The sequence below is a fragment of the Schistocerca gregaria genome, chromosome X (assembly GCF_023897955.1).
Source record: "Schistocerca gregaria isolate iqSchGreg1 chromosome X, iqSchGreg1.2, whole genome shotgun sequence".
In the NCBI taxonomy this organism is placed as follows: domain Eukaryota; kingdom Metazoa; phylum Arthropoda; class Insecta; order Orthoptera; family Acrididae; genus Schistocerca; species Schistocerca gregaria.
In genome coordinates this window covers 613,766,147-613,781,018 of record NC_064931.1, presented here as the reverse complement: position 1 = coordinate 613,781,018, position 14,872 = coordinate 613,766,147, and the positions used below count along the sequence as shown (strand labels likewise).

At 38.3% G+C, this 14,872-nt stretch overlaps 1 protein-coding gene across 50 annotated transcripts in view; it reads left to right on the top strand.

The window, feature by feature from the left end:
* The window catches only part of LOC126299121 (twitchin), a 484,418-nt gene that overhangs the window by 113,577 nt on the left and 355,969 nt on the right, over nt 1–14,872 (top strand). For all 50 annotated transcript variants that reach the window (XM_049990829.1, XM_049990822.1, XM_049990871.1 and 47 more), the window contains 6 exons: nt 776–1,087; nt 6,891–6,981; nt 7,080–7,252; nt 11,187–11,369; nt 11,478–11,557; nt 13,989–14,155. In XM_049990829.1, coding sequence (XP_049846786.1) covers nt 776–1,087; nt 6,891–6,981; nt 7,080–7,252; nt 11,187–11,369; nt 11,478–11,557; nt 13,989–14,155 — 1,006 coding nt within the window. The remainder of the gene's footprint in view (nt 1–775; nt 1,088–6,890; nt 6,982–7,079; nt 7,253–11,186; nt 11,370–11,477; nt 11,558–13,988; nt 14,156–14,872) is intronic.

Genomic DNA, 14,872 nt, shown 5'->3' with positions numbered 1-14,872 from the left:
TATATTGCTCTGTAGCATTTATGTTATTATTATTATTATTATTATTATTATTATTATTATTATTATTACTGTTTGTACATTCAGCAAACCTATTTTTTCTATGTTTTTCTTTTTGTATCAGTGTCCCTGTTCATGTTGTTCCCTGTGATCCTTCACTGCTATTTGCACTCTGTGATGTATTTTGTGATTATCTCTCAACATTGACCTATAGATTGCTAATATTTGTTGTGAGTACGTAGATATTTAATCTCAATCATTAGTCCATTGTTACTTCCAACTCCTTGATGATGCTTTGTGTCTCTGCTGATAAATAATTTGGACTAACTGTTCCTACACTTACGACACTCGTGTATCTTATTTTTTATTTTACACTTCCTATCTGCCCCTTTCTCCTAGTGAAGGGATGGCTTGGAAGTTCTAAAAACTGGAGTCATTTTCTGTTTCTCAAATTGATTGGCTGTCACTCATAATGGAATTGTTCCTGTTTCAGCAATCTGTGTAGATGCTGGTTCTTTGTCCCAAATTATATTAAACACTGAATATTAGTGGAAACCTCTTGTATTAATGGTTCTTTGTCCATATCAAAATTTTTTCAGTATCCACACATAAAATCCCATCTTATTTTCTAATCATTGCAAAAAATCATTTAAAATCATCACCATTATTGTTTTTTTTTGTCTGTATTATGTAATTAAGGGACTAAACGTGATAATCACTGTGTTCTAACATTACAAATTCTGTACATGAGCCCTAAAGGATAGTATTTTCTTCACAGGATCCAACTGGACCAGATGGTGGTATTTATCGGTGTAATGTGAAAAATGAATTTGGTGAAAGTAATGCCAACTTGAATCTCAACATAGAAGCAGAGCCTGAACCTGAAGGAGATGGTCCAACTTTCATTGAAAAACCACGTATTGTCTCGGAACAAGGCGGAAAACTTGTCATCATGGAATGTAAGGTCAAAGCAAACCCCAAACCAACAATAGTATGGTACAGAGAAGGAAAAGTCGTGAAAGAATCTTCAAAAATTTCAATGAAGGTGGACCAGAAAGGTGACACATACCACATCATTCTGGAAGTGAGGGTATGTACAGCGAATCTTTAACATGCTATTAATTTCATTCTAAAAGTTACAGAAATTATTAAATTGATTGTAAATTGGAAGTAATGGAAATAGTTAAATGTAAATTGAATTTAATCACAAGGTGTAAATTGCAATTCAAGTTTTGCTTTGGCATAATTTTTCTCAACAATACAGTTTCTTTCACAAAAGAAAAAGTAATGGGATATGGAAATAAATTAAAATACTTGTTGAAAATATCAAATAATGCTTTATATCTGTTGTTTGGTTTCAAGTCCCACATAAAATGAGACAAGTAGTCAAAAGAGTTTGATGGTATCACCAGATTCAAGTGTTTGCAGTTTTCATTTACAAAATATAATATTAGAAGATGGAATATATAGTATAGCTTCTGCACTCTGCATTTATCATTTTAAATTGTACTTAGGCATAATTACAATGAATACATACATATATTTACAGCCTGATGCAGTACCACATGCTAAAAGCACAAAAATGCAATTTATACATTGCTGGCCATTAAAATTGCAACAGCATGGAACAGTAATGGCTGTGTTCACTACTTTGCCCTCTGCCTAGGCCATTCAGCCTGTCTGTTGGCACAATTGTGTATATGGGATCATACACAACCACTGACTGGCTCCCACAGATCTTGAACAGACCACCTGAAGAGAAACTCAACTAATATGTTAAAAAATTAAATTTGAAACAATTACATCATTGTCTCTTATCCAGACACAGATTGTGACACAATTATGTGTCCTGGTATCTACCCACATGATTATCTCATTGTCTGGTACTTAACAGATTGACATTGGATGTTCCAATGGGTGTGATATGCCCTGTTAATGAAACCCACTATCATTATTTCCATTTGCAACAGTATTATGAAATAACCCACTGAACAAGTAAGCGATTACAATTTGATTTGTATATTTCAAGAGGACTTACAGCAAGTGTCTGAAATATTTATTCATTGGAACACATGCACCACTACCAATATTGTATTGCTCACCTTGTCTGCTATCACATGTCATGTGTAATAATATATATGCATGTTGATGGTAATGATAACCTCAGTGCAAATGCATAAAGTGCCTGATTTATCATACACCTGCTGTACCAAAAATTGTGTCTTCCTGTTGTATATATATAAGCAGCTTGCTGGTAATGACAACTTCATTGTGGATATGCAATATGTCTGAACTCTTGATGAGGATGATCATCAGTAGATGCTACTTGTGTAGTGTGTCACAAGATCAGAATTTGGACTGGAGAGAAGTGTGTCCAGATAGCCGAAGTGACTAAGATGACCACTGGCTTAAAATGGGAAATCCAGATTTGAGTCCCGATCTGGCACAAATTTTCACTTTTTCCATTGAATTTAAACCAATGCCCAAATGTGCCTGAGATCTCTATTTCTCTTAAATCATGCATTTAGACTCTAAGGGAAAAAAAGATGCATCATGAAGAAATTATCTGAAGGGGATGCAAATTAGTAGATGTATGCACATGTACAGACAAATAGATGATTACAGTTTCAGAAAAATTGCGTGATTGATTCAAGAGAAACAGCTTCACAAACTAAGGAAGTCAATAACATGTTAGTTCACCTCTGCCTCTTATGCAGACAGTTATTTGGCATCTCAGGACATCCAACAACTCTGTCAATCAGTGCCAACCTGTATAACTGCTTGTATAATGGCCAGAGGTGGACTGATGCATTATTGACTTGCTCAATTTGTGAAGCTCTTTCTCTTGAATAAGTCATCCAATTACTCCAAAATTATAACTGTTTGTTTGTCTTTACATGTACATCACATCTGCCAATTGCCATCCCATTCAGATAATTACTTTTTTATTTTTTAAATTATTTTATCTTTTTTTTTTATATACATGCCTTGACAGTAATGATAACTTAAGTGCAGATGCACACTGTGTCTGAACTCTTGAGGGAATCAGATCAAACTGCAAACAGTGAGGATAATGGTCAGTGGACACTATATATGTAGTGTTTAACAAGTTGATAATTTGTGTTGGAGGGGAATCATGTCTGTATAGACAAAGCAGCTAAGGCAACTGCTCACATAAAGTGCTAAATCTGCATTGAGTCCGGTTCTGGTACAAATTCTCACTTGTTGCCATTAAATTTAATTTAAAGTCCAAATGCAGGTGTGTTTTGTATTTCTCTTAAATCATGTACATATGTCACATGATCATCTTTAACAATGATATAAGAATACATGGCATCATCATACTACGTGCGGACAGTTGACTCTCGCAGATCAGTTTTCAGCACACCAGGACAATATATTACAATTTTACAGAGAAAGTGTCGTAGGGATGCTCCACATCATTGCCACACTTCTGTGACTGGTCGGATTGCTTGACCTCTAGCCAATGGACAATCTATGTATCACAAGATTTTGTGGAAAATAAGGACAGCATACATTTTGAGAAACTACATAATGTTTCCAGGAGCAGATGTGGACTCTGACCATAATTTATTAGTTATGAAATGTAATGTAATCGGTTATGAATTGGATGAAAGCTGAAGAATTTGCACAAAGGTAGGAAATTAAGGAGTAGAGGCCTGGATGAATTGAAACAACCAGAGATTTTTCAGAGTTTCAGAGGAAATATTAGCTAACAACTGACTGAAATAGGTGAAAGGAATACAATAGAAGATGATTGGATAACTTTGAGAGGTGAAATAATCAAGATGGTAGAGGAATAACTAGGCAAAAAGACAAGGCCCATTAGTAATTCTTTGGATAACATGATATTTTAATTCAATTGATGAAAGGAGTGGGTTAGATAGATGCAACACAATGAAAGGAACATCAGGAGAGAAGAGAAGTAGTTCCATGAATATCAAGAGCTCAGATGGAAAGCCAACATTAAGCAAAGAAGGGAAGACTCCAAGGTGTAAGGAATAGACAGAAAGGCTATATAAAGAACAGAAATTTCAAGGCATTATGGAAATGGAAGAGGAAAGTGGATGAATGCAGTGATTTGGGGGGGGGGGGGGGGGGGGTGTAGCAATACTGCATGAAGAATTTAACAGAACTCTGAAAGAACAAAATTGAAACAAGGCACCTGGGGTAGAAGACATATTCTCAGAATTGGTAAGCTTTTCGGGTGAATCGGTGATGGCAAAACTGTGTCACTGGTACAGAGGATATATAATATATATGAAATACTGCCAGACTTCAAGAAGAATGTAATAAGCCCATATCGAAGAAGGTAGGTGCTACCAGATTTCAGTATAACTGAACTATCAGTGTAATAAGTCATTATTATTAAATATTAACATGAGTCATGTGCTTGATGATGGAACAGTTGATAAAATCTGAACCAAACAAAAATCAGTCTGGTTTTGGAGAAATGTAAGGACATATGAAGCAATAATGACTTAACAACTCTTTTTTAGATGATAGTCTGAATAAAAGCAAACCCAAATTTATAGATTTTATAGATTAAGGAAAAAAAAATTACGACAATACTCTTTAAAATTCTTAAGCTATTATGGATAAAGTACTTTTTTTTTATAAGAGGTGGAGCCACTACATGCCCACACCGGCATGATGGACAACACAAAAGGTCTACTGCCATCTCTGCATAAGGGTTAGTATTCACTAAACTGAGGTGTCGCAGGATGTGGGTACTGCGATGTTTGCGTATGTCTGGTTAGGATTAACCATTAATACGTGCTCATCTGGAGATAGATTGGTCGAAATCTGACGAAGGGTAGCGGTTTTAAGGGCAGAGGAAAAAAAGTACCAGGGCAAAAGCCAAGGGAAAAAAACCTCTGCGATAGTTAGGTCTGGTGGTAAGTGCAGTAGCCGTTTTCTTGCTGCCTGCGATAGGTTGTGCAAGGTTAGGCTTTGTTAGTAGTGGGTATCATGCTTGTCGATACCTTGGCGTTGTGTGTTGTGCTGCTCGGCGGCTGGCGCTGGGTGCTGGTACGGAGTCCTTGTTCAGTGTCAGCAACCTGTAACAGTTAGGTTTGTTATTGATCTTGTGTCCGATAGGTCATATACCGGGGACACAGTGTGAGGGAATGTTGGCAGTTTGTTTGTGTGCCTGTGGGCGAGCTCTGTCAGTGTCCCTGCTGTGGCCTGTTGATCGGCTCTAGCAGCAGCTGGTAGTTGCCAGTCAGTGTTGCTGATGTGCAGGGGCTTGCCGACGTTAGTCGCTGTTTGCATATGTTAGTTTGTTTTCCACAGGTGGCTATGCCCTTGCTACCAGTGTCTTTGGCCGCTTGTGTTTCCACCTGTGGCTGTGATGGATAAAGTACTGTGAGTGAAGGCTATTTTATAACTTGTACTGAAACCAGACTGCAGTTCTAAGAGTCATAAGACATGAAAGGGACACAGTAATTGATAAGGGGTTGATACTAGCTTGCAGTCTGGCCCCCATGATATTCAGTCTGTATAGAGCAACTAACAAAAGAAACCAGGGAGAAATTTGGAAAAGGAATTGAAGTTGAGAGAGAAGAAATGCAAACATAAAGGTCTGTCAGCAACACTGTAATTCTCTCAGAATTGGCAAAAGACCTGGAATATCAGTTGCGTACTATGGGTAGTCTCTTGAAAAAAGACAAAGAATATCGATCAGTTGGAAACAAGTGTAATAGAGTCTAGTCAAACTGAATCAGGCAGTGTTGAGGGAAATAGATTAGGAACTGAGAAAATAAAAAGAAGTAGATGTGTTTTGCACTTTATTTAGCAAAATAACTTTTGGTGTCCAAAATAATAATTAAATAAAATTCAGACAGGCAGTAGAAAGAAAAGTGTATCAGACAAAGAGGTATTTGTTAACATTCAGTGTAAACTTAAGTATTCGAAAGTATTTTTGTGGCGTGTAGCCTTATGTCATAGTGAAATATTGATGATAAAAAGACTGAAATGTTATGACACAGAAGAATGCTGAAAATTAGCAGGGTTAATCAAGTAACTGGTGAAGAGGTACTTCATTGAATTGGAGGAAAGAAGAGCTTTGTGGCACAATTTGACTAAAAGAAGGGATAAGGTGATAGGAAGTAGCGTGATAAATAAAAAAAATAATAAAAATGATTAATGTGGCAATGGATGCAGTCAATTTATAGGGGAAGAACATGGCTTGATTACAGTAAGCAGATTGAAATGGATAATGAGGGTTGCACAGGTTGGACTAGTGAGGGGAGTTGCATGAAATCAATACTCAGACTAAAGACCACAATAACAACCTTATTTTCATAATCCATACCAGCAGTTTCCCTCATGAAAACAAACAAAACTTGTACCCATATGTTACTGTCACTTGTGTTAGAGTACTAAATTCTGAAGATAAGGCAGTCATATTTTGTTTAGTGTGTCTTGTTTCAAAGTACACAAAAAACAGCAAAAAAAGTTATGTTGTTGTACAACAGTCAGAAAATTTAGCGTACAACAAATATGGATTCCATGCAAGGACAACACTCTTCCAATTATGATTTGAATGTTATATACAATAAGTAACTGGTGCAGTTTTCCATGACACAGTTGCAAACTTTCCTAAAACATTGATTATGAGGAACAAAATTACATTATCTTCCAATTATCTGTGAATTATTTTGCTGTCTTGCCTTTCACTTTAATTATGTTCAGATGAAGCAAAATCAGCATGGAATATCAGCATTCGCACCTGTTAATTTCTCCCCCCCTCCCTCCCCCCACCCCCTTTTCCCAAAAGTTTGTATGTATAAATGAGAAAATTAAAGCATAAAGTCTTCTGAATTCCAGAGGAGAACTGTATTTATGTTACATTTAAATTTCTTTTACAGGATCCTCAATTGGAAGATTCTGGGCTGTACAAATGTAACATAAAGAATGACCTTGGAGAACTAAATGCAAACCTGACACTCAACATTGAAAGTGAGTAACTGTTTTAAAATAATTTTCTATTCAGTGCAAACAGTGTGTGTGTGTATGTACATGCAGTGCATTTTTAATCATTTTCCAAATGCCTTCAGTTGTTCCTGTTATCAAGGAAAAGCCAAAGGTTATTAAGATAGTGAAGAAGAAGACTGTGATTATTGAATGCACAGTGCAATCAAAGTTTGCACCCAAGTGTACATGGTTCAAGGAGAGAACAGCAGTCAAGGAAGACAACAGACGTTCTGTGCATGTGGAGCAAGTGAAAGAGGTATGACTACAGTGATAAATTAACTTTTTGGCTAAAGGAATAAAGTCATTCACTATGGTGCAGTTTTTTACATATTGTTCTATGTTATCTCTGCTTGTGCTCAGTTACCTCAGAACAACAGTACACACATTCTTCCTCTGCAAAAAGTAGATCCTCACTCCCTGATAATTAGTCACAGAGTCAATCTCATCTCTAGTAAGTAGGACTGTTTTTTGTGATTTGCTGAGAAAAATTAGGGTCATTAAGCATTGTTGCTGCTTCCATTCAGTTAAGTATATCCCATATTCAACCAGTCATAAGTTTTAAATAACCCAGACAAACTTTAAACAACACTATCTTTATGTGTTTGAAGTACTAAACTAAAAGTATTATTACCATAATATAAATACTAGTTGTTTTACAAAATGATTTTCATACACTGTACATGATCTACCACTTGGCTGCGTGACACTATGTATGCACTAATACGTACCTAATTGTGTACACTTTAAGATTCATTCTTCATGTACAGGCTTGATTCACTCTACCACATATTCTGACAGTATAATTGTAGAAGCCATTGCAGTTACTGTTTAGTCCCATTTGGGTGATGCATATGGTGGCAGTAATGATGATTCTCAGGTTAAAGTTTAAAACTCTTTATTCGCAGCACAAGTTTGCAATAAGTAAAGTAGTAATAACAACTGAAAGCTCATTCATGATCACTTGAAAGTAACAGAAACAAATTTCACTGACATGATACTAAGTCTGAGGGAAGCCTCATCCCAAGCGGCCAGAAAGCTGTGTCCACTGGGCCACACCATGTGTTGTACTGTGAAGCAGTGCGAGGATGGCATGGTGTAGAGTGGAGTGTCCAGGCTGGTTTCGGTGAGTTCTCAATTGATAAGCAATGAGTGTAGCTGGCTGTAGATCCAGAACTGAGTGCTACTGCTGGAGGCTGTGCTTGGCGTTAAGTATCCAGCAAGTGGAAATACATCTGTGACCACATGATGTGAAGATGGTACTTGTGTCCTCGATAGCAGCTCCACTGCTTTCCTGACATGCACACTGCTCAGGAGCATGGGTGGTGCCCTTGGTGGCACCTGTAGCAGACAGTGTATCAGCAGAATGTCTGTATTCAGTATGGTGCCTATCACATATGATGTCCTTGTGATATTAGTAAATAATCTCTGGAGGAGAGAGATCTCTGGCCCAAGGACAAGCAACCCACAGGGCAAAGATCTCATACCAGCAACAGTATACTATTAACCAAAAATGACTTAAACTGATGATTACTGTTTTGACTACTTGCAATAGATGGATTTTTACTTTTATTTGTAAGTGCTGTTTTATGACTATTTGACAAGAAAATGCCATTAAGTTATCAACTTAGGACTTAAATGGATCAACAAGTTGGCTTATGATTTAGTGACTCAATATATGCTTGCTCAGTGGCGTGCCATATGGCACAAACATGGGCTGGGAACAAGTTCCTGCTTGCAGCATCTCCACTGAGTTTACAGAAAGATGATCAACACTGATGATTAATAAGAGGTTAATATCACTATGCTACTGGTATAGTTAGTAAAAATAAGAGTACAGGTGTTATATGTAACAAAGATAGAGCTCAGAATATTAAAACACCCCTGTAAACACTCCAAATGAAAAAAACCTTTTCAATTATATACTAAAAAGCACTTGGAATGTCTGATTTTAATTTTCCTTTATTCAACCCAGCATTCCCTACTTCTTTGTCAGAAAATAAATGGTTACATATTTATTATTTTCCTCTGTACTTTTTACTTGATTATGTACACTGTAACAGCTATTTATATAGGAATGAACATATCATAGTATAAGTGATAGGTCATAAAACTATCCACTCTTTCATCTGTATAAATGGTTAACACTATACATCTTTCTTTTTGCTCAACACACTTAATGCTAGTAATTGTATTCAGTGGCTATTCATTGAAGATTGAGTTTATTTTTAAAAATCGAAAAATCAGGAATAACATACAAATAAGGGTTAGATCACTATTCACTAATCAGAGGTGGCACTGAGAAACGGATAAGCATGTAAATAGGTGGTAAATGGCTCAATTTTCAGCCAGTTTCTTTGTCAGAACTTGAAATAAATTGTTATGAGAATTACATTTTATTTTATTTGTTTTTACATGCACTTTATTAGTATTGTACATAATCACTGTAGAAAACAAAATAAAATACGACACAACAAAATAACTACTATCCAGTATCATCTGCACCAGCTTGCTTTCATAATAGTTGCAGAACTGTTTGTCTACTGTCATTGTGTTCTTTCTAGTGAGGTAATTGCCACTGGAGCAATTAATTTATTTAGGAAATTATTGGATTGTACTTAATATTAAGGCAATTTTCTAAAATTTGAGATGTTGTAAGCATGTAGAAATACACTCCTGGAAATTGAAATAAGAACACTGTGAATTCATTGTCCCAGGAAGGGGAAACTTTATTGACACTTTCCTGGGGTCAGATACATCACATGATCACACTGACAGAACCACAGGCACATAGACACAGGCAACAGAGCATGCACAATGTCGGCACTAGTACAGTGTATATCCACCTTTCGCAGCAATGCAGGCTGCTATTTTCCCATGGAGACGATCGTAGAGATGCTGGATGTAGTCCTGTGGAATGGCTTGCCATGCCATTTTCACCTGGTGCCTCAGTTGGACCAGCGTTTGTGCTGGACGTGCAGACCGCGTGAGACGACGCTTCATCCAGTCCCAAACATGCTCAATGGGGGACAGATCCGGAGATCTTGCTGGCCAGGGTAGTTGACTTACACCTTCTAGAGCATGTTGGGTGGCACGGGATACATGCGGACGTGCATTGTCCTGTTGGAACAGCAAGTTCCCTTGCTGGTCTAGGAATGGTAGAACGATGGGTTCGATGATGGTTTGGATGTACCGTGCACTATTCAGTGTCCCCTCGACGATCACCAGAGGTGTACGGCCAGTGTAGGAGATCGCTCCCCACACCATGATGCCGGGTGTTGGCCCTGTGTGCCTCGGTCGTATGCAGTCCTGATTGTGGTGCTCACCTGCACGGCACCAAACACGCATACGACCATCATTGGCACCAAGGCAGAAGCGATTCTCATAGCCGAAGACGACACGTCTCCATTCGTCCCTCCATTCACACCTGTCGCGCCACCACTGGAGGCGGGCTGCACGATGTTGGGGCGTGAGCGGAAGACGGCCTAACGGTGTGCGGGACCGTAGCCCAGCTTCATGGAGACGGTTGCGAATGGTCCTCGCCAATACCCCAGGAGCAACAGTGTCCCTAATTTGCTGGGAAGTGGCGGTGCGGTCCCCTACGGCACTGCGTAGGATCCTATGGTCTTGGCGTGCATCCGTGCGTCGCTGCGGTCCGGTCCCAGGTCGACGGGCATGTGCACCTTCCGCCGATCACTGGCAACAACATCAATGTACTGTGGAGACCTCACGCCCCACGTGTTGAGCAATTCGGCGGTACGTCCACCCGGCCTCCCGCATGCCCACTATACGCCCTCTCTCAAAGTCCGTCGACTGCACATACGGATCACGTCCACGCTGTCGCGGCATGCTACCAGTGTTAAAGACTGCGATGGAGCTCCGTATGCCACGGCAAACTGGCTGACACTGACGGCGGCAGTGCACAAATGCTGCGCAGCTAGCACCATTCGACAGCCAACACCGCGGTTCCTGGTGTGTCCGCTGTGCCGTGCGTGTGATCATTGCTTGTACAGCCCTCTCGCAGTGTCCGGAGCAAGTATGGTGGGTCTGACACACTGGTGTCAATGTGTTCTTTTTTCCATTTCCAGGAGTGTATATGATACATCAATGCAATACATATTACATTTTTGTTCTATATTTGTATCAACATTGGCGCTGTCATTATAGCAGTACCTATTTGATTTTATCTACAGGGAGAATTTTCTGTGAAACTGGAGATTGCATCATGTACAGAATCAGACAAAGGTACTTACAAGTTGGTTGCAAGAAATGAAAAGGGAGAGGCAACGTCACAGACTGTGGAAATTATTGACATTCCAGTAGAGGAGGAGGAAAAGGGTCAACCACCAGAGTTTGCTCTGGGTCTCCGCTCTATTGTAAGTTTTCATGCTTACCCTTAAATTGTTCACTGTATTCCTGAAATAAGAATGTTTATGAAGAGATTTCTGTGTAGAGACTAATGCCAACTTTGAACTGTTCCACAGAGCTCAGAAGAGGGAAAATCTATTGAATTTGTTGCAAAGCTGGTTACTATTGACAAGAAAGTGAAAGTTACATGGTACAGGTATGTCAGTTTATAAAGTACAAACATTAGTTTCAGTGTCTCTCTTTTTCAGTGGGTTAGTTGATATTAAATACAGACTTATAAGGATATGGAGGCAATATACACATTTACAAGCAGAATTCCTATATGCATATTGTGACACATTTTTTTAATTTTATGATGTTGTAAACTGGATGCATATTGATGATCAGAATAAGACTGTACTCATGTTTCCTGAATTTGCAGCCACTGGAACAGTAGTAAGTAAAATGTAGCAAACCGTCAACTGTTGTAGAGAAGTACTCAACTCTATCAACCAGCACTGTAGATAAGTTTACTAATGCTTATGAGTGTGATGATGCTTGACTAGAAGGTAGTAAATTTGGATCCTGCTGGGGGAAATAAACTATCATCGCTAGAATTTAGCCAGTAAGAAGATGGGAAGTAGTGGCATATGACTCCTGATTCCAAGATTCTGCATTGATACCCCATACCTTTTCCCAGAGTTACAGAAAAGGTAGAAGTACATTGGAGATGATGACTACAATTAAAGAACATAGGTTCTTAGAGAAAAGGAAAATATTATAAAAAATTCTTGTGCAATATTTTCACAAGCATTTTTCAAGTATGTGGAACCTCCATTACCACATAAAACTGACTAGAGTACTGATCAGATGAAAGCAGTAGCTGTGAAGTTTGGAAGAGGCTTGTTATTATGAGGTTTCTGAACAATCTTGAAAGGAAGATGTGTTTTTGTTCCCACAGAAAATAACACCCTCAAAGTTTTGAGGCCAGACAGCATATAGAGGCTGTTAATGATGGCTTTTTTTGAGTGGAATAAAATGTTTGTAAATAGAATATCAACGGCAGTGCAACGGGTGTGTGCAGAATGGTTCGCAGAAGGCCGTAGAACATGATGAGATGGGTCAGGTCACACCACCCAGACCATCTACCAAGAAGACTGACACCTCATCCAAAAGGCTTTGCAGGACAGATGTGCATTCTCTTCAGCTCTGGCATAACAGTGGAGCAGTATAACACATCATACACTGTCAGGGGTGACAATACATCACCATTTATTATGACATGGGCTATGTGTGCATTGTCCACTTCTCCATCTACTTTTGATGAATGAGCAGAAATGTGCTAGATGGCAATGGCATATGGAATGATGTCACTGAGGACAGGAATGGCATCAGCTATGGCAGACTGGGGGATTGGCATCACAGTGACTGCATTTGCACAAGATGTACAGTGCCAACTCAAGGCCTACAACTCAACTGCTATTGAGTACAACCACAAATCTCAGTGCACGACCAGGGCACTGTGACACAGTGTGAGTCACGTGGATGACATCCTGTGACCCATAGCCTTGTTGCACAACAACCCAGATGCCATTATTCAGCAAGACAATGCACAACCACTTGTTTATGTGTGAACATATGCCTTCTTGGTGTGACAGTATGTCAGAGTTTTGAAAACGTGGGATATGGTGAAATGACAGGTGCAGTGCTGTGACCCATTGCAAACTACCACAGATGGACTTTGGGACCAGTTGAATGTAGAATGGATGGCTATATCACAGGATACCATTTGCGCCTTATACACGTCGATGCCTGAATATGAATGTCCTATCTCTAGCTGTTTTTTCTGAATGTGAGTGTATTTTGCAGATAAATGTGTTTTTGTGCACCTACATGCATACACACATACAGAGAGAGAGAGAGAGAGAGAGAGAGAGAGATGAGGGGAAGATATGAATACTATGTGTGCGGAAAGAAATAAGGAAAAGTCTCTCTTTCAGCAGCTCTCCAGAGCTAGAGTAAGAGTAATCTAGAAGCATATGAACCATGTACAATCATGACAGTGATAAGGCAGAGAGTTACTCTAAATACTGTATTTGTAGTAAGGAATTCCAGCTATAAACTATCCAGTGTATTTAGAGGGCAACTTTGTATGATATAAATTTTAGTTCTAACTTAAAGTTAACAGAAAGATTTTTGTTGTACAAGAATGACGATTGCAATTATAAGTCTACTGTGCCCCTTGAAACAGTGAGAGTAATTTGTTCTTTTTGTCATTTTAATCATTATAACATCAAGTTGTGGATGCATTGCCAGAAGGATGAAACAATTATTCTTCCAGAAATCAGTATATTAATGTATTTTTTATGTAATACAGATTTAAGACAGATTACAAGATTTCATGTGTATGAGAAAAGACACTGAATGAGTCAAAATTAATTCAAAGATAATTATCTATTAGCATGTATTTGTGTGATGATGCAGTTGAAAAGTTCTTATTTACAAGGTTTTCTTTAAAAATTTATCTGTGTGTATAATAATTTTTCATTGTCTTTTTGCATTTTGTAAAATTAGCTTAAGTGCTTTACATATGCACTGAAAAAAAAGTACATGTTTCTCAATTGAAATTTGTGTTGTTGACACTGCAGGAACACGACAATAATCAGAGAATCCTCTGAAATCAGCAGCAGCTTTGATGGACAGTATATAAGATTATCAATCTCATCATGTAAAAAAGAACATTCCGGTTCATACAAAGTAACTGTTGCCAACGAATATGGAAAAGCAGACTCATCAGCTGATCTTAAAGTGATAGGTATGTTTGCATTATAATCTTATTCTTAAAGAGATCTTTAGTGTAATCTGCAATATAGTGGAAAGAGTTCTTGTTAATATGAAAATATTTTTACTAACATCTTAAGACTGCCAAAATTGCATTGTGACAGAAGAAAAGGGAATTGTACTGTCAAGAGACAGAGATTTGTCACAGAAGTGCCATAACAACTGCTATTCATTATTTCTCAGTTGGCAGAAGCCAGAAGACTTCAGCCAAATGACAGATGTTTGCAACTACCAAATTTTAAAGTAAACGAAGTTACATTATTGATGAAGTTACAGTGTTGTAACAGTGTTGTTTTGGTCTAAAGTGGTATACCTCCTTTGTGGATGGCCTTTTTCTGTATAATAAGGATCTTATTCCTACTTAATGCACTAACCCAAAGTTCAATCCAATAGGACACACTGGAATAAAATTGTGCATAGTAATATTTTATCAGAGTTTTCATGTTGACAATTTCACTTAACTTCCTGATAGTAAAACAAACTGAGTGGAGCTTATGACACGACAGTTGTTTGGTGTTGCTATTTTTAAAACAGATAAAATTGGTTTTCTTGTAATTTGGTACTAATCTATTATTGCAAAACCATTTGTCAAGATTACAAAGAAACCTCCCCCCCCCCCCCCCCCCCCCCAGCTTTAAGAGCATAGTCTTCTAAATGTGCACCCTTTATCACAATCTTTGTATCACCAGCA